The sequence below is a fragment of the Herpailurus yagouaroundi genome, unplaced genomic scaffold (assembly GCF_014898765.1).
Source record: "Herpailurus yagouaroundi ecotype Mexico unplaced genomic scaffold, PumYag 28, whole genome shotgun sequence".
NCBI lineage: Eukaryota > Metazoa > Chordata > Mammalia > Carnivora > Felidae > Herpailurus > Herpailurus yagouaroundi.
The window spans coordinates 108263097-108290920 of record NW_024412376.1 but is presented as its reverse complement, the minus strand read 5'-3'; the positions used below and the strand labels follow the sequence as shown (position 1 = coordinate 108290920).

Genomic DNA, 27824 nt, shown 5'->3' with positions numbered 1-27824 from the left:
TGTTCTTTTCATCTGAGACTTTTTACTGCTCATAGATTACATTTTTTTCCTCTACCAACTTAGGTGGAGATTATTTAGGATAAGGAAAAAAAATTCTGCCATCCACTGCCCGGCTCTTTCCAGTTGTAACGACTATTCAAGTAGATTTCCTGCATAAGAGAGAACCGCCAAAGAAATATGGACAATTTAATGTGACTACTAAATATTAATAACATTTTATTGTAACTTTTCTAGTTGAGTACTATTAAAAGCACTTCAAAGGGGCATAATTAATTAATTATGAACGTTCTACATTACAAAAAGATAATTTATGCTTCATTTTCATGGTTAGATATCAAAGAGCGGTTAAATTCTAACATTTTGTTATATGTGACTACAATCAAGTAAAAATAATGTATAAATAAAACCTCTGGGGCAATATGCCCAAATGTTGACAGTATTCATGTCTGCAGGCAGTGATTATGATGACAATAGTGACTTCTATGGATTCTTCGCCTCTTCCTCTTTTTCTTCTTTCAGTTTTTCTGTAACTTTCACATTTTCTGTAATGAACATGGATAACTTTTGTAACCAAAAGTATAACCTGGTATTCAAAAATTTTCTCTATTTTTAAATTTATTTATATATTTTATTTATATATTTTTATATAATAATAAAGGAAAATGTATACAATATATTTATATAATAATATTTATGCATTATTTTGATTTATTTATATAAATATATTTATAAATTATACATATAAATAATATATAAAAATATAAATATATTATAAATAATATATAAAATATATAAATATATATCTTATATAATATTTATATATTATTTTAATATATATTAAAATAATATATATAAATATATATAAATATATTAAAATAATATATAAAATATAATATTTATATATTATTATTTTAATTTATTTATATAATGGTACTTAAAAATTTCTCATCACATTTTCTGTAATGAGCATGGATAACTTTTGTAACCCAAAATATAACCTTTATTTAAAAAAAAAAATACCAAGGTTATGTCTAATTGACCCACACCATCTACATGAAAGTCAAGATTGAGTCCACTATTTAAATACACTGATGAAAGAAGCTTCATCTCTTTCATAAGTAACATGTTTATCTTCCGTATGACTATGGCCAACAAGGGTTTTAAGAAACTTCATTACGGGGGCGCCTGGGTGGCGCAGTCGGTTGGGCGTCCGACTTCAGCCAGGTCACGATCTCACGGTCCGTGAGTTCGAGCCCCGCGTCGGGCTCTGGGTTGATGGCTCAGAGCCTGGACCCTGTTTCTGATTCTGTATCTCCCTCTCTCTCTGCCCCTCCCCCGTTCATGCTCTGTCTCTCTCTGTCCCAAAAAAATAAATAAACGTTAAAAAAAATTAAAAAAAAAAAAAGAAACTTCATTACTAAATTCTTAAAAATCTGCTAATGAAAAATTTTCATTTGTACCATTCTTTTCTGTGCATTTATATCCATAGATGATGTGCTTTTTAAATCATTGCCAAGCTTCTGAGTTCATGAAATATGGGTTCCCTCTAGAGGCCAAATGAATAACAGAAAATCAAAGTGATACATACACACTCATGGAAAAGAGGCTTCTTAGAGAGGGATGTGGATTACATCTAAAGAGAACCAACAAATGTTTAAGTTCTGTGTTTTATCAATTTTGATTCAGTATAATTTACATATAATAAAATGTTCTCATTTTAAGTATGTAATTTGATGAGTTTTCACAATTGTATACACATGTGCCATGCCATGATCAAAATACAGAACATTTCCATAGCCCTCCAAAGTTCTTTTGTACCCCTTTCCATCACCCCGACGAGCAGTACAATATGGAATAGAAATGGTGAGAAAAGTTATCTTTGCCTTGTTCTTAATCTTAGGGATCTTTCATCATGAAGTATAATATTAGCTGTGGGGTGATTATTCATGGATGTCCTTTATCAGCTTGAAGAATATCCCTCTATTTCTAGTTTTCTGAAAGTTACTTTTATCATGAATAAATGTTTAATTCTGTCAAATACTTTTTCTACATCTACTGAAATCATCATTGTTTCTTCTTCTTTAATCTGTTACTATGGTGAATTACATTAATCGAATGTTGAACCAGACTTACGTTCCCAGAATAAACCCCTCTCGATCAGGATATCAGGATATATTACCTTTTATACATATTGCTATTCAATTTGCTATTGTTTTGGAGATTTTTGTTACTATGTTGTGGAGAGGTATTGGTCTGTTGTTGCCTTTCCTCGTAATGTTTTGATATCAGGGCAATGGTGGCCTTACAAAGTGAGTTGGAAAGTGTTCCTTCTTCTATTTTCTGAGAGATTTGTATAGGATTGTTATTATCGTTTTCTTAAATATTTGAGAGAAATCATCAGTGAAACCCACTAAGACTGAAGATCCTTTGTCAGAGAGTTATTAATTGCTAATTTGTTTTTAAAAATCTATGTAGAGTTATTAAATTTTTAAATTTCTTTTTGGGTCAGTTTAAGATGATTTGTGTTTTTCAATAAACATGTCTATTTTATTTTAGTAGTCAAATACACTGCATTAAAGCTGTTTGTATTATTACTTTATTAATATTTTAGTGTTTTTATCATCTATAGTGATAGCCCCTCTTTCTCTCCAATCATGACAATTTGTGAGCTTATGATGGAGTTAATTTCACCCTACCCACAATCTACTAAGTTAGCTTTCCACAGTTTCAGGAACACTTACAGAAGACATGAGATTCCCAGACAAAGAAACTTGTTGTGGCAAAAGTTGTTGCCAAAAATGACCAGTCCAGAAGGAAAATGAAGAAAATAATTCCATGTATAATAGCATCAAAACTTATAAAATACACAGTAATAAATCCAACCAAGGACGACTTGTACACTAAAAAGCTACAATATGTTTCTGAGAGAAATTAAAGAAATAAATCAATGGAAAGATGTTGAGTTCATGGATTGGAAAACCTGGTATTGCTAAGATGCCAATATACCCAAGCAATTTACATTATTAGATTTAATGAAATGTCTATCAAAGTCCTGAAGTGTTTTTTGCAGAAATAGAAAAACCCATCCCCAAATCCGTACAGAATCTCCAGAGACCCTAAATAGGCAAATAATCTTGAGAAAAAAAAAAAAGGAGGAGAACAAAGTTGGAGGTCTCACACTTTCTGATTTCAAAACTTATTATATGGCATATTGCTAACTTGGGTTTGGGTATGTTGCTTTACATCCTACTACTGTGCTAAACTGTTGAGAAACCTGCTGCGCTTATCTGCATTCCTCTGTCCTGAAATGTTTTTTCTCCTCCTGGATGCTTAAAAATTTTTTTTTCACCTTATCACTGGTTTTGAGCAATTTAATTATGATATAATTTGGTACAGTTTTCTTCATGTTTCTTCTGCTTTGGCTTCAGTGAGTTTCTCAGATGAGTTTGTTGTACTTTTCACCAAATTTGGAAAATATTTCACATGAATTCTTTAAAAAAAAATTTTGGTCCTCATCCCCTCTCTTTTGGGAACTCCAATTATATTATCTTTGGTGTCTTGAAGTTGTCCCAAGGCTCACTGATACACTGTTATATTTTTTAGCCTTTTTTAAAAAATACACTTCGCCTTTGATAGTTTCTATTGCTTCAAGTTCACTAGTCTTGATTTCTGCCACATCATCCTGCCAGCGAGAAGGGACAGATCTATGTCCATATAGAAAGCTCATAGTAGAAAGAGGTGGAACTGTAGATAAGGAAGAAAGAATGGATTAGTAATAAGTGCTTCTGGTGCATTTTTTAAAGAAACGTTACCTCTACCTCACACATTGTACCTCACACATTGTGCACATTGTAATACTTAATTAGAGATTTAAATGTGAAAGGCAACACTTTGAAAACTCTAGAGTAAATTAACAGGACTCCATCTCTATAATCTTAAATTATGGAGAGATTGCATAAACATTAAACTCCAACCACAAAAGAATAGATTGATAAATCTGACTACTTGTCACACACGCAAGTGACAAAAAAGTACTGATACTGAAAATAGAAATAATTCCTATATCAATAAAAAACAAACCCACTGGAAAAGAGAAAATTGAAATGGCTAATAAACAGATGTTTCACACCTTCATGGTCAGGAAAATATAAATGAAGACTTCAGTGAATACTATTTGTTGCTCACAGAACAGACTAAAATTTAAAAGACTGATAATACAAAATCTTTCTAAGGATGTGGCCCAGTAAGTCTTATTCACTACCATTGGAAGTAAAAATTCCTAAATTAATAATAAAATATTTGTCACTAATTTTTACATCCAAGGAATTTTTTTTTCAATATATGAAGTTTATTGTCAAATTGGTTTCCATACAACACCCAGTGCTCATCCCAAAAGGTGCCCTCCTCAATACCCATCACCCACCCTCCCCGCCCTCCCACCCCCCATCAACCCTCAGTTTGTTCTCAGTTTTTAACAGTCTCTTATGCTTTGGCTCTCTCCCACTCTAACCTCTTTTTTTTTTTTTCCTTCCCCTCCCCCATGGGTTTCTGTTAAGTTTCTCAGGATCCACATAAGAGTGAAAACATATGGTATCTGTCTTTCTCTGTATGGCTTATTTCACTTAGCATCACACTCTCCAGTTCCATCCACGTTGCTACAAAGGGCCATATTTCATTCCTTCTCATTGCCATGTAGTACTCCATTGTGTATATAAACCACAATTTTTATATCCATTCATCAGTTGATGGACATTTAGGCTCTTTCCATAATTTGGCTATTGTTGAGAGTGCTGCTATAAACATTGGGGTACAAGTGCCCCTATGCATCAGTACTCCTGTATCCCTTGGGTAAATTCCTAGCAGTGCTATTGCTGGGTCATAGGGTAGGTCTATATTTAATTTTTTGAGGAACCTCCACACTGTTTTCCAGAGAGGCTGCACCAATTTGCATTCCCACCAACAGTGCAAGAGGGTTCCCGTTTCTCCACATCCTCTCCAGCATCTATAGTCTCCTGATTTGTTCATTTTGGCCACTCTGACTGGCGTGAGGTGATATCTGAGTGTGGTTTTGATTTGTATTTCCCTGATGAGGAGTGACATTGAGCATCTTTTCATGTGCCTGTTGGCCATCTGGATGTCTTCTTTAGAGAAGTGTCTATTCATGTTTTCTGCCCATTTCTTCACTGGGTTATTTGTTTCTCGGGTGTGGAGTTTGGTGAGCTCTTTATAGATTTTGGATACTAGCCCTTTGTCCAATATGTCATTTGCAAATATCTTTTCCCATTCCGTTGGTTGCCTTTTAGTTTTGTTGGTTGTTTCCTTTGCTGTGCAGAAGCTTTTTATCTTCATAAGGTCCCAGTAGTTCATTTTTACTTTTAATTCCCTTGCCTTTGGGGATGTGTCAAGTAAGAAATTGCTACGGCTGAGGTCAGAGAGGTCTTTTCCTGCTTTCTCCTCTGGGGTTTTGATGGTTTCCTGTCTCACATTGAGGTCCTTTATCCATTTTGAGTTTATTTTTGTGAATGGTGTAAGAAAGTGGTCTAGTTTCATCCTTCTGCATGTTGCTGTCCAGTTCTCCCAGCACCATTTGTTAAAGACACTGTCTTTTTTCCACTGGATATTCTTTCCTGCTTTGTCAAAGATGAGTTGGCCATACGTTTGTGGGACTAGTTCTGGGGTTTCTATTCTATTCCATTGGTCTATGTGTCTGTTTTTGTGCCATCCATCAAAGGAATTTTAAATGGTGGTAAAATATACATGACATAAAATTTCTCATCCTAACCATGTATAAGTAGAGTAAAACCTTGGATTACAAGTTACTTGTTCTGCGACTGTTCTGCAAGATGAGCAAACATTTCTAATAAATTTTAACTTGAAAATGAGCATGTCTTGCAGTATGAGTGGTATGTGACACCGAACATCACATAATCACAACCGAGACAATGGTTCTTCTCTTTCTCTCTCTCTTCCTGTGGGATTGTGGGTGATCGTCTCCCATGCTCAGATGCTCAGTCTCAGGCCGATGCTGAGATGCTCTGGTGTCAGGCCATGGTGTTTGGCAGAAATCAGTGATTTTTCAGAATGTTGGAAGGTGCCCACAACTGGCACTCGTGTATTTTTTGTGACTTCAAAGCACCTATGGACAGTCCTTTACTCTTCCATAGAAGAGTAAGCTTAGGAATGAGTAAGCTTAGGAATACTTTGCTTCATTCTAGATTAGGCTGCCTGCGGATATAGACCCTTTCCTCTGCTGCCTTATTGCAGTTACATTAAATACAGTATATGACAAGAGTTTATTAATACTGTACTATAGTCAGTATCCATGAGAGCATGTACAATGGCGCCCGTGCAGAAAAAGATTCCATTGAGCCAATGGATAGCGATGATTCTGTCAGTGATAGCGAAAGTCCTCCTCCACAATAACCCTCCTGTCTTGTCTCCCTCACTCACACCAGACACAAAGGTTTTCAAAAGTAAGTGCAGGTTAATTTGTTTATTTTTCTTTCTGTTTTGTATTTTCTTTATTATTTTGTGTTATATTACAGCAGTATAATCATTTTTTATGAATATTTTTGGGTTGTGGAATGAATCATCTGAGTTTCCATTATTTCTTATGGGGAAATTTGCTTTGACATACAAGTGCTTTGGACTACAAACATGTTTCTGGAACGAATTATGCTGGCAAGTCAAGGTTTTACTGTATATAGTTCTGTAGTGTTAAGCACAAACAAGTTATTATGTAACTAGTCTCTAGAACTCTTTTGATCTTGCAAAACTGAAACTATGTAGTCATTAAACAGCAACTCCCCATTCCCCTTCCCCTAACCCCGGGAATGACTGATTTTCCATAGTGGCTGCACCACTTTACAGTTCCACCAAGAGAACCCCCAAAGGGTTCCACCTTCTTCACATCCTCACCAACACCTGTTTTTTGGTTTTGTTTGGTTTTATTCTTTATAGTAGCCATCTTAATGGGTGTGAGATGTTGTGTCATTGTGGTTTTGATTTACATTTCAATGTTGTTGAGGTAATGGCCAGAATTAAGCTTATGCTTGCAGCTAAAGTTAGCTTAGAAAAGCAAAATATAAGAAAATCTAATTTATAGTTTAAAAACCAAATCCAACTGTTTTTGAGTACAGGGTCACAATCTTTCATATTCAGTGCTATGGGGAGAAGTCTCTTCTTCAAACAATTCCTCTAATCATGTCGAAAAACATTTCATGTCCTCTGTGATACCTCAGATTCATAAAAATCAATATTAATATACACATTTCTCATACAGCTAAAAATGTCACTCTAGTCCAGCGATGATCTAGACTAACTTTCACGGGAGTTACATTTCTGATGACCAGGGCACCATCCAGAAACACGGGGAAAATTTCTCATGGTACAACCCAGGACACTGACATTAACTTCTCCATTTGCAAGAATAGTAGGTGTAATGTTCTACAGGGGTATTTTATTATTGAAAGGATATCCAACGGGTGTCAGAAAACTTATAGTCACCCAAAGCCTGGCAATAGGCCACCGTACACATTTTCTGGTGTACTTAAAATCTCTGGGACAGGTTCAGTTATATGCTCCACGTCTCTAGGAGGAGGAGCAGCTCTGCCCACATCTCGTCAGAGGTGGCTCTTTCGGAGTTCATTGGGCATTTCATTCCATTCCTGCTGAGTCTAGGTTCAATTCATTCACTCACTCATGTAACAGATGCTTCATGAGCACTTAATGTGTGCCACCCATTGGACTAGGCTCTGGAGATAATGCCACGGAGGGCACACCGAGATTAGATAGTAGGTAGACTTGTGGGTAGGGTTACCTTCAGACGACAGAGGGTAGTTTCTTTCCTTTGCTTGATGCAAGCTCTTACCTCAAGATGACTTTAATGAGTTACTCAGAAACAGCTGTCAGGGCTGGCACATTATTTCAAATAAAAATTACTGAAGTAACAACTAGTACAAGGACATTCAGCCCTTCCTCTGTCTCCTTGAAAGCAGGAAACAAATGGCTCATAGGAAAAATATCCTCCCTACACTGAGAAGTGAAAAGAGCCTGGGTGGCTCAGTCGGTTAAGCATCGGACTCTTGGTTTCCGCTCAGGTGATGGTCTCAGTTTTGTGAGTTCAAGCCCTGTGTTGAGCTCTGTGCTGACAGCATGGAGCCTGCTTGGGATTCTTTCTCCCTCTCTCCCTGCCCCTCCCTCACTCACGCTGTCTCTCTCTCTCTCTTCCTCTCTCAAAATAAACAAGTAAACTAAAAAAAAATAAATAAATAAAGATATCCTTATCACCAGAGGTAATGACTTTAAAATCACAAAAAGCGGGGCACCTGGGTGGCTCAGTCGGTTAAGCGTCCTACTTCAGCTCAGGTCATGATCTCACAGTTCGTGAGTTCGAGCCCCACGTCAGGCTCTGTGCTGACAGCTCAGAGCCTGGAGCCTGCTTCACATTCCGTGTCTCCCTCTCTCTCTGCCCCTTCCCTGCTCATGTTCTGTCTCTCTCTTAAAAATAAATAAACATTAAAAAAAAAATTAAAAAAAAAAAACCACAAAAAGCTGCAGAAATAAGTCTTACTACTTTTTACTAATCTACCATTTCAGCCCAAACACCTGTTTTCCTTACTCTATAAATTCCTCAAAATTGTATCATCTCTTGGGGTGCCTGGGTGGCTCAGTTAGTTAAGCATCCAACTTCAGCTCAGGTCACAATCTCACGGTTAGTAAGTTTGAGCCCTGCGTCCGGCTCTGTGCTGATAGCTCGGAGCCTGGAGCCTGCTTTGGATTCTGTGTCTCCCTCTCTCTCTGCACCTCCCCCTCTCATGCTCTGTCTCTCTCTCAAAAATAAACGTTAGAAAAAATTTTTAAATAAATGTATCATCTCTTTGTCTAAAAGTGTTCAAAAACCCTACTTTGGTCATTTCTTCAGGTCTCAATTTTGTAACTGGACCTTCGTGTACACATAATAAAACTTTGTGGGTTTTTTTCTCCTGTTAATTTGTCTCATGTAAATTTAATTCTTAGTCCTGCTGGAGAACCTTGAGGGTGGAGGCAATTTTTTTCCTTCCTGTCACAGTCATGGCTTATTTTGAATGCAATAATTCAGGTTCCATCAGTAGGAAGTACATGAAGTTTATGTGCAAAGAGAGCTGTCTAGAGTCTAGTATGAGACACAGAGGATGGGGACAAAAAATGATCAACGTATCTCCATATGAGACCGTTACATATTCTTGACAAGGCCAGATGATTAAAGAAAGCTTTGAATTGATGTGGTTATGTTTTGAAATGTGGTGGTGTCCATTTAGGATTCCTTATAAACCTTAATGAACTAGTTTTCAAGAAATTACTGAACACGGGGGACACAATATTGCCTTTGCTAGACTGATAACCGCTTCTGGGCTGCAAATCCCCTCGATCATCACTCCTGGCCGCTATCCTAGCCTAATCAGATTCAACTGGCAGGGACAAAACTGTAGAAAGACAAAATTAGAATAACTGGTTCCTTGTAATGAAGGAGACTGCACACCAGAGGAAACCTGAGAAATGTCTCATCAACTAAGGGGAGATATGGGGTTCTTATCAGATTTGGGGAAGGGTAGAGGTTAGGTGAAATTTAAATAAAGCAACATTTTGGGAGGCTCAAAGCAGGAAAGAGCTGTGTGTAAAGGGGTCAACATGAAGTGGAACTGCAAAGGAGATCCAGGGGCCTATTCCTTGGAACTGATAAAGTTAAGATCGATGTGGAATGTGTTCAGGAATCCCTCATCTGAAGCTTTTACCTACGTTGGAAATAAAGGCTCTTCTTTGTGTGAAACTGACTTACATCATACAGAATAGGACGGATAGGATGTTTCATTCTTACTGATAGGATTTTAAAGAGCACACTTTCTGACAGTTATGATTTTAGAGAAGAAGGATTTTAAGTAAGAATGTAGTGGTCAAAGGGATTGTGATGATACTTCACAGCTGCAGCCTGACCTTGGGAGAAATATTGTTTCCTTCACCTTTGCATCTGGTTCTATCTGTCTCTTATCTGTGTTTGTTACCTGTTAAAAAACAAGACAACAGATCCAAAATGGAGTCACTTATGCTAAGCCCCACTTCACCAAACTGAGACCTAATCACTGTAGAGGACAAGGGAAGGCCACCCTTAGATGGGCCACTTTGGCATGAGCATTATTTTGAGTTAAAAATAATCCAAACCCAGCAGAGTCAGAAAAAGTTCTTTACCTCCCCCTCAACTGCTTGCTTTACCAGAAAGAGAGCTATTAATAGAAATTCCTCTTTACCTGAGAAACTTATCTGAATAACAGGTTATCTGTTTTCCAAACATCTCCTTTCACTTTCCTGTTCATGATATCTCTCCTTTTGTATCCTCAGACCCCTACCCCTCTCCTTAACTCATATAAGCATCATGTTGCCTATCTTCGGAATTTCAATGTCTGTGTGGATTCCCCATTGAATGCTATTAAATTGGATTTTGATTCCCCTTATGTATGCTATTAAACTTGATTTTCCTCTGTTAATCTATCTCATGTCCATATGATTCTGATCTAACCAGTTTTCACTCTTATGTGGATCCTGAGAAACTCAACAGAAGACCATGGGGGAGGGGAAGGAAAAAAAAAAGTTAGAGAGGGAGAAAGCCAAACCATAAGAAACTCTTAAAAATTGAGAATAAACTGAGAGTTGATGGGGGGTCGGAGGGAGCGGTGGGTGGGTGATGGCTATTGAGGAGGGCACCTGTTGGGATGAGCACTGGGTGTTGTATGGAAACCAATTTGACAATAAATTTCATATTTAAAAAAATATGATTCTGATCTAGCTAGAACTAGGACCTTAAAGGGCAGAGGAAATTCTTCCTCCCCGTTAGTTTCCTCTCTCCCAGAAACAGAATCTTAAATCAGTCAACCAGGAATCACCTGATCAGCCCTAGTCAGGTATTGTGCCTGATAGATCCCTGCCATCCCGTAAAGGAAAGTAACTTTGCAACAAAGAACCCACTTTTTTGCTAGTATAACTTTCTTGTTCCTGTTCCCTTCAGCCTAAAAAAAAAGTCTTTTATTTTGTACAGCTCCCAAGAGTGCCTTTCTATCTGCTAGATTGGATGCTGCCTGGTTCAAACTGATTTTTTGCTCAAAGAAACTCTTAATTTTTAAAAGTCTGCTTCAACTTACCTTTTAACATATCCCAGCATAGTGAATGGCCAGTCTGATTTTTACTTTTCCAGAGGTAGTTGATATTTTTGCTTTCTCAGTAGCTGTCCATTCACCAGACATTGCAGGTTCCCAGGCTATGTTAACTTGGTCATAAACTCTGGAAAATGATTTTTTCCTTCCAAATATGGAGATAAGGTAGAACAACAGAAATTCTAAAGTTCCGGCCTTCTTCAGCCAGGTCCCCCTCCTCCCTCCACACACTCACACCTTTTTTTTTTTTTTCTCTCTCCAGCTCCCAGATATCCCAAGATCTTACTAAGTGGGGTAGGAAACAAGCAGTAACATCCTTCTGGCTTTAAATCATATAGCCTCGGAGGTGGTAGGCCGGAAGTCTGGCTAGGGAAAAAGAAGGCATGCTGCTTGGAGTGATTACTTTAGACGCCTTACCTGTGTCCTCGCTATGGGAAGATCAAAGGTGTGTCAGGTGGGTGAGAAGCCACATGGCAAGCCACCAGTCTCAGAGAATGCCCCCCCGCCCCCCTCCCCCCTTCGCACAGCCCGCTGCCAGGGTCTTCGCCCAGCTCCTGCCAGTCCCGGAGTTTCTTCTGCCCCGCCCCCGTCCCGTTCAGAGCTTGGTTCCTGGCCCCGCCTCCCAGTGTGTCTCGGGCCCGCCCCCAGCCCTGAGTTTGGCTCCGGGCCCCGCCCCGGCATGGCGCCCGGAACCGGCTGCCGCAGGGACCCGCTCTCCGGCCCGGCCGCGTGGGGGCGGAGCCCGGCCTGCAGCTGCGAGGACCGCAGCGGCGGGAGGTGGAGTCTCCGTCCGGAAGCCTGCGATTCGCGGCCATGGCGGTGCCGGCCCGCGGCTTTTCCCTGCTCCGCCGTCGCCTGGGCCGCGTGTTGATGCTCGGCGGGAGCGTGGTGCTGCCCCTGGGGGCGCCGGGAGCAGCCGGCTGCGCGTCCCGGGGTTTTCGGAGCAGCGGCGTGAGGTACGAGCGCCCCGGACGCTCGCTGTCTTCGGGTGTGGGTGCCCGCGCGTGCGGAGCCGCGGGCTGCGGGCGGGGCGGCGAGGCGCGGGCTGCTGGCGCCGGCCGAGCTCTCCCGCGTCAGGCCAGAGGCTCGGGCGGCCGCGCGCCTCCGCAGGGCTAGGGGGCGAGGCCTGCCTAGGCTCCGAACTTGACCTTGCGGGCCTCGCGGACTGGTCGCGTCGACCTCAGGTCCGGCAACTCGGACAACTCGGACGAGGTCGGCTTTGGCCTCTGGCGCCAAGAATATTCTTACTTTGCAGCAGGTACAGTGGAGTGATTTAGGAAGACATTGGAGGCCCTCAGGAAAGGTGCCCTAAAAACAGGTGGTCTGCTCGTTTCCAGCGGTTGCTTTGGTTTGCTTATTGTTGTGTTTTGTAAACAAAGGAGTGAGCATTGTTCAGATGGTTTGCTCTTGTTTGGGATTCAGAATTCCTTTGTTGATGGGAACTCCGAGGTCTCCTTCAGCCCTAAAATTCGTAGCGATTTCACAAAATCAAACCTAATCTTGATTTCTCAGTCTTTTTCTGTGTGGTGCTTCCTGAACTTCTTCAATCTTAACATTGAAGTAGTCAGTCTTAGAATCATTGCATCTCTTTGGACCCTTTGCCGGCTAGTACACTGCGCGTACGAAACGTGTTGTGGTTTTAACTCTTCTACACAGTGGTGCCCCGGCCCCTTCGCGTTGCCGTCATCTACTTGTTGGAGTTGCAGACTTAGACTTAAGAATCTAAAAATATATTCCCTTGACCCAGAGCCAGCGAGTCGACAAGAGATTCCGTTTTCAGACTTTCAGGGCTTCCAGTATTGCACGTTCGCGGCAGTTCTATGAGCTCAGAGATTGTATCTTACTTACCTTTTTGCATCCCCAGTGAGCAGCACAATACCTGGAAGAAAGTAATAATAACGTGGAAACATAGCTAGTACTTGTTTCATTTTAATTGATTAACTCATCATTTTATACATATATTTGTCTCAGGCTTGAGTGACTAAAATAGTAAGGAATATTTCATATTGGGTTTACTTTAGACGCGTTTCCAGTGATTAGCTCTTCCACAAAGATAGGAGAAAGTAACCGATTCTGAGTTCTGGTTATGAGAGCTGTATGGTCTCTGCAAGGATTTGCCAGTTGTTTCGGAATTACCAGCTGTACTCCCTAGGGAGAGCAGATTCTGCAGAATGCTGTTTGAATTGCAGAATTGAAGGTATTATGTACTCTAGTCCCTCTAGGTAATTATGTTTTGAGTTTCATTTGTTCTAGAGCTGCTCTGCGGAGTGAGGATAATCTTTTCCAAATTACATAAGTTGTTGAATTTCCCTTTGTCAACTTGGTGTAAGGGACCCATCACCCCAATCCTCTCCATGGGCGTTGATTGAGAGTCACAACGGTTATAACCCAAACATCTGCTTGTAGCCACTTGCTTCGTACAAATGTGTGCAAGCAAAGGGATAATTCAGATCTTTTAGATTGTATTTAATTGTCTCTTTATAATTTAAAATAGTTGAGTGCAATAGTTTTGGAAAGCTAGTCTTAATAAAAAGGAGTATGACTTTCAACCCAGCTGCTTTAGGCCCCATTTGATATAGATAATAGCTATAAATAGTACTTTGGGTAGTCTTTATTTTTCTTAAGGCAGCTCTAATCAAGTTAGGATAAGGTGGTGTTTTTGACTTCCTCTTGGCACTGAATACCATCTGTGAAGGTGAAGTTGGCTGTCAGGTTGAGAAACACCTGTGGACTGCTGGGTCTCGGGTGGGGAGGAATTCGGACAGTGTGTTGATGCTTATTGGTGTCTCTTTTCTCTTCTAGGACCAGCAGAGAGAAGAGATTCCATCTTCCAGAGGTCGCCACTGTCTGCCTCCCCACTTGTCCCCATCCTCAGTCATCTTTTTTAAAATATATAGCTACTTATTGGTTGTCTAGTTCTTCGTAGTGAATGTGCTTTATATCTGATATCATTTCTATTGACTTGAAATTTGAGCCTTAGTGTTATTTTTACTGAAAATTATCTTGGAGTTTGATAAACTCCTTACCCAGTATTGACTCTTCTAAATTAACAGACTTATTAGTTTCTGAGCTCTATGGAGCTTTAAATGAAAATGAAAAAACATTTTTGATTCTTTTTCATATTTTTGACTAGATATCTATGATAGCGGAATATATAATGCTTTTTTAATTAAGTTTTTTTTTAATTGGAATTTCAAGAAGTAGTCTTTGACAGAATTTGAAAATTATAAAATCTTGAAGTATCATTTGAGTTTTCTCTAATTTTTAAAATTTACAGTGAGTTTTTTTTTCTTAGTAACTCATGAGAAATTAGATATTATTAATTGGAAGAAAATATATTTACTGTCAAAGAAATAAATAAGCCCTTCTATTTGTTGCCCACTATTGTTCCTTGAAATGAATTACCTAAACAGCCAAAAAATTAAAAATAAAAAATTTTTAGTGATTAAGTTTGTACTATTTTGCCTTGCTGTGTGAGTGTACAACTCAACATATCATCGGATTATAAATACCACATGAGTCTTTGGCCCAGTGCTTTCCGTGTATGGGGCTAGGCAGAAGCGGCTCCCATTTGGAGGGGAAGGTACAGACCTTATACGTTAATGCCACGGTCAAAGCAGATTTGCAGATGTCCTGAAACAGGGACTTCCCAAATGCTGCTTTAGATCATCCCCCCTGAACTCATTTTCGTAATTAAATGGGTACCCTAAGCGTTTATCCTATTGCAAAGTGATTTCCTAAAATTGTAAAATCATAAATTTGGCACTCCCTCCTGCTAAAATGCTATTTTAGCATTTGTAAAATTGTGTGTACCAGCCTACAGCTCTTGACAGAAACCTCACCTTTCTTTATGTCTCGTTGCCAATGGCTTTATAAATCTTGCAGCTAGGCCAGCATTTTGAAGCTAGTAAAAGATACTGGTTTATGTTAGTTGAATATTCATGGCTCATAGAGGGGGGAGTTGAATTTAATAACTGAAAAACAGACTCAAGTTTATCAGTAAGGCTGTTCATTTTTATTCAGATTCTCCCCTCTAGTACTTATTCAGTGTTTCCATCTCTGCAATAGAATTATTTGATTTAAAGGTCCTCTTACCCTTGTGGGAAGCTTGAAGGACCCAGACTCCAGTTAGGACCTTTACTAAAGTTGACTTTCCACAGACTGATTTCAACTAGGATAAGAGTTCCAATGAGTAGCGAAAGCAGTTTCTCAAAATCCTATTTTGTTGGAAAATGTGATTGTGCGGTTTTCCTGTCTTAATGCCTTACCTATTTAATGAGATAGCTGTTGCTACGGTATTGATTTCTAAGCAGTCCTCAGTGTCACTTTAAATTTAGAATCTAAATATTTCACCATTTACTATCTTATATCTGAGTTCTATGTCTGTATCCAAGCTGTTCAGAGATAATGTGTTCTAATATAATATCTCCAAAATCAAGTTTTCTGATTAAAATGGATCAATAGATGAAAAAAGACTACTATTAATCTCAGATCTTGTTACTTAGTCATGGTTTTAGGGATAATTTAGCAGTTTCTTTAATGATCTGAATCTTTCTTTTTCGAATGTTATCTTTTTCATGTTAATACCTTGATGGGATGATAAAAACAGTAGGAAAAAGACAAAAACACTTAATTTTCCATGGTCACAGACTCTTAATGGAATTCCGTAGAGCCGAAGACAGTTTTTAAAGATAGTTTGGCTTCGAGAGGGAGGTATAGGGAGGGAGGCACTTGGGAGAAATTTGAAATGTCAGATGAGTGGGATAAATTAATGATTAGAATAAATGAGATTAACTATTAAGAAGTGCAATTTGGACCAGAGAAAAATACACCTAAAAGGTAGGAAACTTTGTGGTCAGAATGGAACATAATCTAACCCTAAATTAGTCCGAGAACTCAGGGTTGGGTATTATCCAGCTACTCCACTTAACATTACGTCAGTGCATTCCTGTGTTGCTACTGTTTTTACTAACATTTTATTGGCTACATTCTATTACATTAAGTCCGTTGGTCATAACTTACATAACCATCTTGCTATCGTTTAATGTCTAGTTCTTAGAACATAGGAAATCATTTATTCTCAGATTCAGGTCATGGTCTTGTCAACATCATACTAATGAGGTTTGTTCACTTAATGATCCGAAAATGATCTATGTAGGTTTCTGTAATTATGTTACAGAGTGTGCCTAGAACCAAAAGACATCCAAAGATTCATAATTCTAAAGTTAGGGTATGTATAGTTTAAATTAGATGTCTCCTCCCCACTTTGGTTATGAAAACCTGCGATGAATATCATCTTGCCTTTAAGTAATCCAGTGTGTTGTTGAAAAATAAATTCTTATTAGTGTTTAGTGAGCCTTTACTCTGTGCTGAGATTTTTTGCATAAGTATATCCTTTTATCCTCACAACAGCTGAAGTAGACTATTAGTATTACTAATTAGTAGATTGTGTGATTGAAGCTTAGAGAAATTAAATAACTTGCCCATGTTAACAGTAAATAAGTGGTGAAGACGGGGTTTGAACCTGAATGGTCTACCCAGTGCTTTGGTCTATAAGTAATTTGGCATTGTTGACATATCACTATTGTTGTTCCTCTTTTTGAAAACATTTATCAAATGTTGTCGAACTTTTGTGAATCAGGAAAGCTAATTTTGCATATAAATCTTAAAAATATTTTGTCAGAAAAAAATCATCTTGTCAGATTCCTCTAATGAAGGGTATTTCTTAACCTGAGACTTTCTGGATAGATTTTAGGGGATCCATAAACTTAGATAGGATATCACTAACCTCTAACAAATTTAGCGTTTTCTTCAGTTGTGAATGTTGGCAACAAACCATAGTAATATTAGCAGTATTTTAGATATTGCCAATAAAAGTCGGAGATACTTTAATATTACAGAGTTGATGCAAAGATCTCAAAATATCATAGACACCACTGCTTTGTTATTATGGTAGTTATTAGACCTGCCACTACATGGTGTTATTTAATGCTTAAAAAAAAGTGAGAACAATATTTCAGTAAAACTGGTTTCCTTATAAACTTGTGTATTTTATATTAAACATTCAAAAGGTTGTTCTGAGAAGCTGTCCATATGATTGACCAGACTGCCCAAGGGTTCTTATGTTACAAAACTTAGCATCTAAGATTCTGAATAAGCATAGATGATGTTGTTTAGGTAGCTACTGATGTTCTGATTTACACATTAGGGTCCTGAAAGAGTTGAGTTGAAAAATTGAATAACAAAATTATGCATGATGAAAAGAACTTGCTCTTAGGTATGTTCTTATTGGCCTACCAAAGCGTAATTTCTGATAAAATAACTTTAAGGTGTAAGTATAGTATTTAGGATGTGAAGTGAAATGATTGTAAAAGACCATAAACTTAACATTCCTAAGTATTCATTCATTTAAAAACATTTTATTTACTTCAAAAGGCTCCCTAGAACTTAGTAATTGGTTTTATTCCATATATAATTTTGGCCTGGTTCCCTTGGGTTTCATTTCTATTAATTCAAACTCAAAATCTCCAGGTGGAGTCCTAAAATACACAGCGATTAAGCTATGGTATGACCAGAGAAATTTTAACTGCTAATGATTGTACTAGACTTTTCATCTTTATAGATCATAAAACAGTCCATTGCAGCTCTAATTACAGCTGTGGCTGAAAATGAGATTGAAACCTAGATGCAGACACAAGATGCCAAGTATACAAATTAAATACACTCGATCTTGGGTGGACTTTGTTATTTTACTATTTTGTGAAGGAGTATTTTGATACCCAGGAAAAGTAGTGATTTTTTTTTCCTTCTATTTACTATTTTGCCTTGGTTAATTAAATACTATTTAGTTCTAGTAACCATAGATTAGGATGGTTACAGTTTACTTCCTGAAAAATATGGGTGAGTAAACAGGCTCCTGGAAACAACACTAAATGGTGGCTTTTTGGTCTCCTATTGCTGCCGGGTACTTGAGTATTGGCACCATCTGTCACTTAAAAGAGCAATTTTTGCAAATCAGCCAGTCAACTTTTAGCCAAATCCTTTTCTGTAAGTTAAACAGAGAACATTTCCATTATATAGATGAGGAAATTGCATTCCTTTCAGAGCCCTTAGGTGACTTGTGCTACCATATTCTAGCTCCTGTCACTGGAAATGTAAGCAAATAGACATTTATTTGGGCAATTAGAATTGCAGTTTGGGAAACCCAGATTCAGGTAGCAATCTGACTCCTGTTTGGAGGAAGACAAAGAGGGGACAGAGTTACAAAAACTAAAAGTCGCAAGTGCAGCTCTTATTTGGGTCCTTGATACAAAACAGAGATTGAAACTAGGTTAATTTGGATTGGTTGGGTTAATATGCAAATAAGGGATTGATGCTTGTTAAACCCCATTGGCTTCTTCCAAAGTAAAGAATGGAACAATTCAGGTGTCTGGGTGAGGAGGAAGTGAAGTCTAGGCAGAGGGCTTGTAACTGACAAAAAGTTCATAGTTCCTCCAATGAGGACCTGCGTAAATTCCTCCTCCCTTGTGGCTTTTCCATCCGATTGTGAAAAGACTGAGTTAGGCTCGCTTGCTCCATTTTGAAATCTCCTTTTACACTATTAATGGTGAACCAGGACTGACTTCTGGCTTGGGGGAAGTAATTTATACAGCATTATCCTGCCCTTATTGCTCACCACGCCCCCCACTATGACTTCCTGGTTTTTAATGAAGTCACATGTTAGTACCAGCCCAGCAAAGAGGGGAGAATGGTGAAACAGAGAGCTCTATGTCCTGCCTTCTTTGGGGGTCACTTGCAACATTACCTTTGCAGGAAATGTTGCCTGAGCAAGTAATGACAGGGTGCAACTGGTGAAAAATACCTAAGTCAAATTGCCCTTTTGGTGTGTATTAATGGCAATGTGGCTATATAATTTTTTGACCAAACCACATTTTTAGGAGGAAAAAGAGATGTTAAAGTAGTGAAAATGACATATTTGGAATATTTATTGATTTGTAAATATATTAGGACCTATAAAAGAGTCCTGTTCAAAAGTATCTTCAAAATTCACATTTTAAGTGGTAATTTATATACCCTTATGCATTTAGACAATTGAAAATTTTGATCTTAATTTTATAATAATATATTTAATTTTTTATGTTAATTATGTGATTACTAACTTTTAACACATGCTGAATTCTTGGTACATATACTTGAATCGGTTTCCTAGCCTTATCTTTAATATGTCGATAGTGATCATTTTCTGGAAAAAAAAGATCTTACACTTAATTTTAAAATTAAATTTGCTGCAGTTTTTTTTTAAGTTGCAAACCTTATTATTTTTTTTCTTTAGACAATAGTATTTTTAGTTTTCAAGAAAGTGCTTTCCCTACAGATACCAAAGCACCTGGCAAGCTCAGAGCAAACTGCTGAATGGAACATGGTCTCAATTCTAGATTTTTTTCATATTGAAATGTGAAGATATTTTAGCCTAAATATTTTCACAGTTGCTGTTTTAGTGTCTCCTTTCAGAGTACCTTTCTTTGACAAATACTTGTTACATGTCATCAAATAAGTTGTTTCTATTTATGACTTTTCTAATATCTTGCCATGTTTAGATACAGTAGATACAGGTCTTCTCAATTCTATGCCATTGCATTCCAAAATACAAATCTATTCGATGAAAAACAGCTCCATCAAAAGATTCTTCCCACAAATTTGAATATTTTAAATTAGGATTATGCATGTATTTGTTTACTAAGGCCACTGTAAACAAAGTACCACAGACTAGATGGTTTGAAGCAACAGGATGGATCCTCAGACTCTCGGAGACTAGAAGTCTGAAATGAAGGTATCTGCAGAGCTGTGCTCTCCCTGTATCTTCTTGCTGGAAATTCTTACTTTTCCTTGGTCTATAGCTACATGACTCTAAGCCCCTTGCTTCCAGAGTCTGTTTTCCACATTTAACCAGCTATTGAATCATGAAAATCGGGTCATAGCACTCCTCAGAATCATCAAATGGCTTTCTAGCTCAATAAAAGCCAATACCCCTTCAAAAGTCTGCAGGACCTTATGTGATCTCAAGTTCCGTGACTTCTCTGATTTTATGTCCTGGCCTGGCCCACTTGTCTCCACTGCAGCCATTGGCCTTGCTGTTCATCAGACATGCTAGTCATGCTCCTGCCTAGAGTCCCTTGTACTTGCTTTGCACTCCCCTTGGCCTAGAAGTATTTTGTACACGTAGCCACATGACATATTCCCTCATTTCCTTCTTATTGATTGATTGATTGATTGATTGTCAAATTAGCATACTGTGTAGTCTTGGCTTCAGGAGTAGATTCCTGTGAGTCATCACTTACATACAACATCCAGTGCTCATTCCAACAAGTGCCCTCCTCAATGCCCATCATCTGTTTTCCCCACCCCCATCAACCCTCAGTTTGTTCTCTGTATTTAAGAGTCTCTTATGGTTTGCTTCCCTCTCTATTTGTATCTTATTTTTCCTTCCCTTCCCCCATGGTCTTCTGTTAAGTTTCTCTAATGCCACATCTGAGTGAACTCATATGATACCGGTCTTTCTTTGACTGACTTATTTTGCTTAGCATAATAGCCTCCAATTCCATCCATGTTGTTGCAAACGGCAAGGTGTCATTCTTTTTCATTGCTGAGTAGTATTCCATTGCATATATAAGCCACATCTTTGTTACCCATTCATCAGTTGATGGACATTTGGGCTCTTTCCATACTTTGGCTATTGTTGACAGTGCTGCTATAAATATTGGGGTGCATGTGCCCCTTCAAATTAGCACTCCCATATCCTTTGGATAAATTCCTAGTAGTGTTATTGTTGGGCCGTAGGGTAATTCTATTTTTAATTTTTTGAGGACCCTCCATACTGTTTTCCAGAGTGGCTGCACCAGTTTGCATTCCCACCAACAATGCAAGAGGGTTCCCTTTCTCTATACCCTTGCCAATATCTGTTTCCTGGGTTGTTAATTTTAGCTACTCTGCGTGTTTGAGGTGGTATCTCAGTGTGGGTTCAATTTTATTTCCCTGATGATGGGTGATATTGAGCATCTTTTCATGTGTCTGTTTGCCATCTGGATGTTTTCTTTGGAAAAGTGTCTATTCATGTCTTCTGCCCATTTCTTCACTGGGTTATTTGTTTTTCAGTGTTCAGTTTGGTCAATTCTTTATAGATTTTGGAAACTAACCCTTTATTTGATATGTCACTTACAAATATCTTCTCCCACTCTGTCAGTTGTCTTTTAGTTTTGTTGATCGTTTCCTTTGCTGTGCAGAAGCTTTTTATCTTGATGAGGTCCTAATAGTTCATTTTTGCTTTTATTTCCCTTGCCTTTGGCGACATGTCAAATAAGAAGTTGCTGCGGCTGAGGTCAAAGAGGTTGCTGCCTATTTTCTCCTGTAGGATTTTGATGGTTTCCTGTCTCACATTTAGGTCTTTCAGCCATTTTGAATTTATTTTTCTGTGTAGTGTAAGGAAGTGGTCCAGTTTCATTCTTCTGCATGTTGCTGTCCAGTTCTCCCAGCACCATTTGCTAAAGAGACTGTCTTTTTCCCACTGGATACTCTTCCCTGCTTTGTCAAACATTAGTTGGCCATATATTTGTGGGTCTATTTCTGAGTCCTCTATTCTATTCCATTGGTCTGTGTGTCTGTTTTTGTGCCAATACCGTACTGTCTTGAGATTACAGCTTTGTAGTACAGGCTAATGTCCGGGATTGTGATACTTCCGGATTGGTTTTCTTTTTACCATTACTTTGGCTATTTGGAGTCTTTTGTGGTTCCATGTAAATTTTAGGATTGTTTGTTCTAGCTCTGTAAAAAATGCTGGTGCTGTTTTCATTGGGATTGCATTGAATGTGTAGACTGCTTTGCGTAGTATTGACAGTTTAACACTATTTGTTCTTCCTATCCAAGAGCATGGAATGTTTTTCCCTTTCTTTGTGTCTTCTTCAGTTTCTTTCATATGTTTTCTATAGTTTTCAGCATATATTTCTTTTACCTCTTTGGTTAGGTTTATTCCCGGGTATTTTATGGTTCTTGGCGCAATTGTAAATGGGATCGATTCCTTGATATCTCTTTCTGTTGCTTCATTATTGTACAGAAATGCAATCGATTTCTGTACATTGATTTTATATCCTACAACTTGGCTTAATTCCTATGTCAGTTCTGGCAATTTTTGGGTGGAGACTTTCGGATTTTCCATATAGGGTATTGTGTCATCTGCGAAGAGTGAACGTTTGACTTCTTTGCCTTTTCTCTCCTCTGCTTCTCCCATCCTCGCTGTCACTGTATTTAGTTTATTTTGCATACCATTTATAGCATTTTTAAAAAATTCATTGTGACTATTTCTTAGGTCTTTGATCTCTACAGCAATAGATTCTCTGCTGTCTTCTATGCTTTTAGTCTTATGCTATTAGTCTTATGACCATTATCCTAAATTCTTGTTCAGATATATTGTTTATATCTGTTTTGAGCAATTCTCTGGCTGTCATTTCTTTCTGGAATTTCTTTTGAGGATAATTCTTCCATTTCATCATTTTGGGTAGGTTTTTGTGTTTACAGGGTGTACCTCCTGTACATGTGAACACTACTATATTAAAAATGGGTCACACACTGTCCAGGGCCTGGCCCTTCAGGAGGTGTTTTTGGAATGTGTCACATCCTCTCTGTTGTTGCGTATTTGGCTGCTCTATCCCACTGATCAGTCCTCTGCAAAGCTTCTCTTTGCTCATGGTGGTGGAATGTTTGGAGCTTCAATCAGGTGTGCTTTGATGTGTTCGTTGAAATAACCTGGAAAAAAGGAAAGGGCAGGAGACCTGATCCAATACAAAGAGGAAAATGAAAGGGGTGAAAAAAGAAAAAGACACCAAGCAAAGAATCAAAGAAACTGTAAGGCTTAATCCAGAGAGAGTGAAAGGAAAATAAAGAAGGAGATACAGAAAAGGTGTCAAAAGTATAGAGTAAAAATGCTTGATTAAACAAACAAAAAATAAAACAGATAAAGAGCGAAAAAAATATATATATAATAAGAATTGACCAAAAATCAAATCAGAGACTATGAACCTGATTCCAAAGGGAAAACAAGAAAAAGGTAGAAAGAAAAAGAAGTGAAAAAAGAAGAGAAGGAAAGAAACGAGATAGAGAAAAAGAAAAGAGAGACTAACAGGCAAAAACACAAAACAGTTGATAGTTGGTCTGGGGACCTGCCGGGGACCGGTGACTGTGCTGCTTGGGGGTGGGGGTGGGGGGGTGGTGGGCAATAAACCCTCTTCCCACAGTACTCAAGGGAGGGGACTGCCCTCTCCCAGTGCGCCCCTGAGATCGCTACCGCACCCTGGGGCCAGCTCCCTGCTCCCCAGGCGTTCACACACGGCAGCGGCTTCACTCCTAGAAAGTCAGCATTTGTCACAAGTTTGCAAAGGAGAAATGCACTGTATTTCTCGTTCCCCAGTGCCCGGTCCGGAGAGGGTTTCCTCTTGTCCTGACACTAGACCGCAGTCCACAGCTTCTCTTGTGCTCCCTTTTGCCTCTCCTCAGAAGGGGTTCCCCTCCTCTGTGCCTGTGCTATTTTATCTCACCCATTTCACGTACATGCACTTCTGTTCTGCCAAGCTGTCTCCCTCCACCTGTGGAGATCCTTCTGCCACTCCGCAGATTGATTTCCAGGGCGTTCCCAGTGTTCTAACCTCAATACAGCTGTGTTTGAGGGACGAGGGAAATCCTGGTCCCCCTACTTCTCCACCATCTTAACTCCTACCCCCGAGCATGTGATTCTTGATCTCAGGGTTGTGGGTTCAAGCCACACAATAGGTGTACAGAGTACTTAAAAGAAAAATCGGCTCTCTTCCAGCAGGCACTCCTCGCAGCCTCTGAGCTCCATTCCCATGCCCTCTGGCAGCATCTGAAGAGAGGTGTCCCTGCCGCTTTGCCCCTCAGGGCTCCCTAAAGCCCCCTGGGAATGGAGGAGGCATCCTCATTGGGTGGGCTCGTGGTGATGCTTTATACCTGGGTTGACAGCAGGCGCGGTGATTGCCCCCGCTGCGGTTTCTATCCCTGTTATGGCCACTTCTGGCTCACCTTCATTTTTTGTAAATTTAAGTTTATTTATTTTTGAGAGAAAAAGAGAGCAGGAGGAACAGAGAGAGAGAGGGAGAGAGAGAGAATCCCAAGCAGGCTTCACACTGTCAGTGCAGAGCCAGATGTGGGGCTCGAACTCACAAACTGTGAGATAGATCATGACCTGAGCTGGAACCAAGAGTTGGTCACTTAACCGACTGAGCCACCCATTTCCTTCATTTATGATGAAATATCACCAGATTAATCAGAATTAAGAGACACCTTAACCCATCTGTATAATATGACAGCTCTGGCCCCCAGATATGCCCTTTCCCTCTGTTTTTCACACATGATATAAATATTTGCCTTTTAAAAAATTTGCTTATTATGTCTTCTTCAACTGGATTGTAGTTCCCGTAAAAGTGGGCAGTTTGTTTTGTACACTGTTATTTATATTTCCAGTGTCTAGAATAGTGCCTGGCAGATAAAAGGTTTTCAGTGTGTATTTATTAAGTCAATAAACATTGGGCTTGTAAGTGAGGCGTTTTAACCAAGGAAGTGACATGATTAGATTTGGAAAATCACTCTGGCTGCGGTGCAGATAATGGATGGTAGAGATTGACTTGAGCCAGGGAAACTCTTAGGAGCTGTGGGCTTCTATGGCTGAAATTCACACTAGTATTGATATTTAACATGTTTCAACAGTATGCGTGCTGAAAAGTCTCATTTGTTTTTGCACTGAGCTAGGTAATGTGTGTGTTTACCAGTGCTTCCAGCATATAGGCTGATAGGGGCATCCTTCCTTTGAGTCTCCACTAATTCCTGCTTGCCTCATTTATCCTTATATCATATCTCACACAAATCCAGGCTTGCCCAGGCTCTGCAGGGATTGAGGGAACCAATAGGCGGAGCCAGCTGCTACTGAAAAATCCTCAAAGTTCCTTTTATAATTAGGTGGCAGTCTTCTGAGTATTTACCCATAAATACCAACTAGACCAGGCTATAACGTGTCAGCTATAGTTAGCAAACTCACTTAGCACATCTGTGCTGTAAAGTAAGCCCTGTCTTCTCTCAGACCCCAACATGGTGCAGTCAAGTTTAATCTGTATATAGATTGTCTGTCTTTGGAAGTCATGAGTCCATTTATGCCACAGTCAACTCTGACACTCTCAGAGTCACACAGCTTTGTAATATCTAAGCCATAATTATCGTGGATTATGTTCAGTGATTGCCAGTTTCACGGTAACCTATGAACGAATTGTTGTAACAGAGAATCAACTAATAAAACATGTCAGCAGCAGCAGTTTCTATTCATATACTATAAAATGTAACATAGGGCTCAGGTGATTTTGTAATTTAAAATACAAATGCATGTTCTTTGTTACAAGAGTGAATTCTAGTGTATTAGCAGATAAGCTTAGGTATTTTACCCTAAGTGAATATGTTGGCACAGTTTAATTTATGGAAAGTATTTATTGATTTATTTATTGACTTATTATTTTTATGACTCTTAGAAATGAGTCATTCTGGAATTACTGCAGCCTTTAGTATTTTATAATAGAGGAGTTCCTCGTTCTCTTAGAATTAAAAGATCACTTAAATGAATTAATAAAAAATGAGCACTAGAAGTTCATAGTAAATAGTGAAAAAAGTTTGTTACCTAATCTTGAAAGATAACATTTAAACTCAGAAGTAAGTATGTTATCTTAACTTCATTTAAACTTGATCTTAAACTTTAACAGAATAAAAGCTCCAGGACCAGATGGCTTCATGGGTGAAATTTACCAAACATTTAAGGAAGAAATAATACCAATTCTGCAGAAACTCTTCTGGAAATTTGAAGAGGACGGGATATATCCTAACTCATTTTATAAAGGCAGCATCACCCTGATACCAAAATCATACAAAGACGTTACAAGAAAAGAAAACTATAAATAAATACCTGTCATGCACATAGAAGCAAAAAATTTAACAAAATTTTAGATAAAATCCTGAATATCTGGAAAGGATAAGCACATCGTGACCAAGTGAGGCTTATCCCAGGAATGCAAGACTGGCTTAACATTTGAAAATCGATCAATATAATTCATCATATTAACAGACTAAAACCAAAAAAAAAAAAAAATCATGTGGTCATATGATTATCTCTATACACACACATTAAAAAAACTTTGACAATATCCTGATATAAATAAAGTTCCATCAAACTAAGAGTAAAACTAAATCACAGAACTAAATGTATGACCTGAACACATAAAACTAGAAGGAAACGTTGAAGAAAACCTTTGTGACCTTAAGTTAGGCGAAGATTTCTTATATGCCTCACCATAAAAGGAAAAGGAAAATTGATGGAAATACATCAAAATTGAGAGCTGATCTTCCAAAGGCACAGTTAAGAGAATGAAAAGGCAAAGCACAAAGTAGGAGAAAATATTTCAAATCACTTTTCTGATAAAGGACTTGGATATACCTGCTGTATGACCCAGCCATTCTACTCCTAGGTATTTGCTCATTGTGCATACAATGACTTGTACATGAATGTCTATAACAGCTTTATTTGCCATGAGTAAAAGCTGGAAACAACCCAAATATCCATCAATAATTGGATGGATAAACAAATTTTGGTATATCCATACAATGGAAAACTACTCAACAATAAAAAGAAATGAACTATGGATACATGCAACAACATGAATGAATCTTAATTATGCTGAGTGAGAGTAGCTGGATAAAAAAGAGTATGTTGTGCATGATTCCATTTGTACAAAATTTGTGATGATACAAACTAAGATATAGTGACAGGAAGCAGACCAGTGGTTGCCTGTTGATTGAGGAGGGACATGGCCAGGACAGGGGGAATGGTGAGATTTAGAAAAGAGTACCAGAATTCTTTTTTTTTTTTTTTTTTTAATTTTTTTTTTCAACGTTTATTTTTTTATTTTTGGGACAGAGAGAGACAGAGCATGAACAGGGGAGGGGCAGAGAGAGAGGGAGACACAGAATCGGAAACAGGCTCCAGGCTCTGAGCCATCAGCCCAGAGCCTGATGCGGGGCTCGAACTCACGGACCGCGAGATCGTGACCTGGCTGAAGTCGGACGCTTAACCAACCACGCCATCCAGGCGCCCCAAGAGTACCAGAATTCTTACAGGAGTTTCATTTGCTTGATCATGGTGATAGTTTCCTAGGTATATACATATATTAAAACATCAAATTGCACACTTTAAATATGTACAATATATTTTATGTCAGTTATACTTCTTTATTATTTTAAAAATATATTTATTTATTTTGAGAGAGAGAGAGAGCAGGGAAAGGGCAGAGAGAGAGAGAGAGAGAGAGAGAGAGAGAATCCCAAGTAGCCTCCGCGCTGCTCATGCAGAGCCAATGCAGGGCTCGAATCCATGAACCATGATATCATGACGTGAGCATCACCAAGAGTCATATGCCTAACTGACTGAGCCACCCAGGTCCCTGTCAGTTATACTTCAATACAGCTATTATAAAATTAGGACAGTGGAGCAAGACTGATCAATAAATTTGCCATGATTTTCCTTGTCTTGAAAGCTATCAAGTTTTT

The 27824-nt window shown here is 38.6% G+C and overlaps 1 protein-coding gene and 1 long non-coding RNA gene across 4 annotated transcripts in view; one reads left to right on the top strand and one right to left on the bottom strand.

The window, feature by feature from the left end:
• Positions 1–185: 185 nt before the first annotated feature.
• On the bottom strand, positions 186–11682 carry LOC121030861 (uncharacterized). The gene is made up of 2 exons (XR_005790450.1): positions 11601–11682; positions 186–542 (listed from the first exon to the last, which is right to left on the bottom strand). It is a non-coding gene; the product is annotated as an uncharacterized LOC121030861 (long non-coding RNA).
• A 178-nt stretch (positions 11683–11860) lies between these two features.
• MTHFD2L (methylenetetrahydrofolate dehydrogenase (NADP+ dependent) 2 like) overlaps positions 11861–27824 on the top strand; it is a 150476-nt gene continuing 134512 nt past the window's right edge. For 2 of the 3 annotated variants that reach the window (XM_040481207.1, XM_040481202.1), the window contains exon 1: positions 11861–12139. In XM_040481207.1, coding sequence (XP_040337141.1) covers positions 11997–12139 — 143 coding nt within the window. In that variant the 5' untranslated portion in view covers positions 11861–11996. Of the gene's footprint in view, positions 12140–13985; positions 14353–27824 lie in introns of those variants that run through there. The other variant, XM_040481211.1, reaches the window with a different exon arrangement.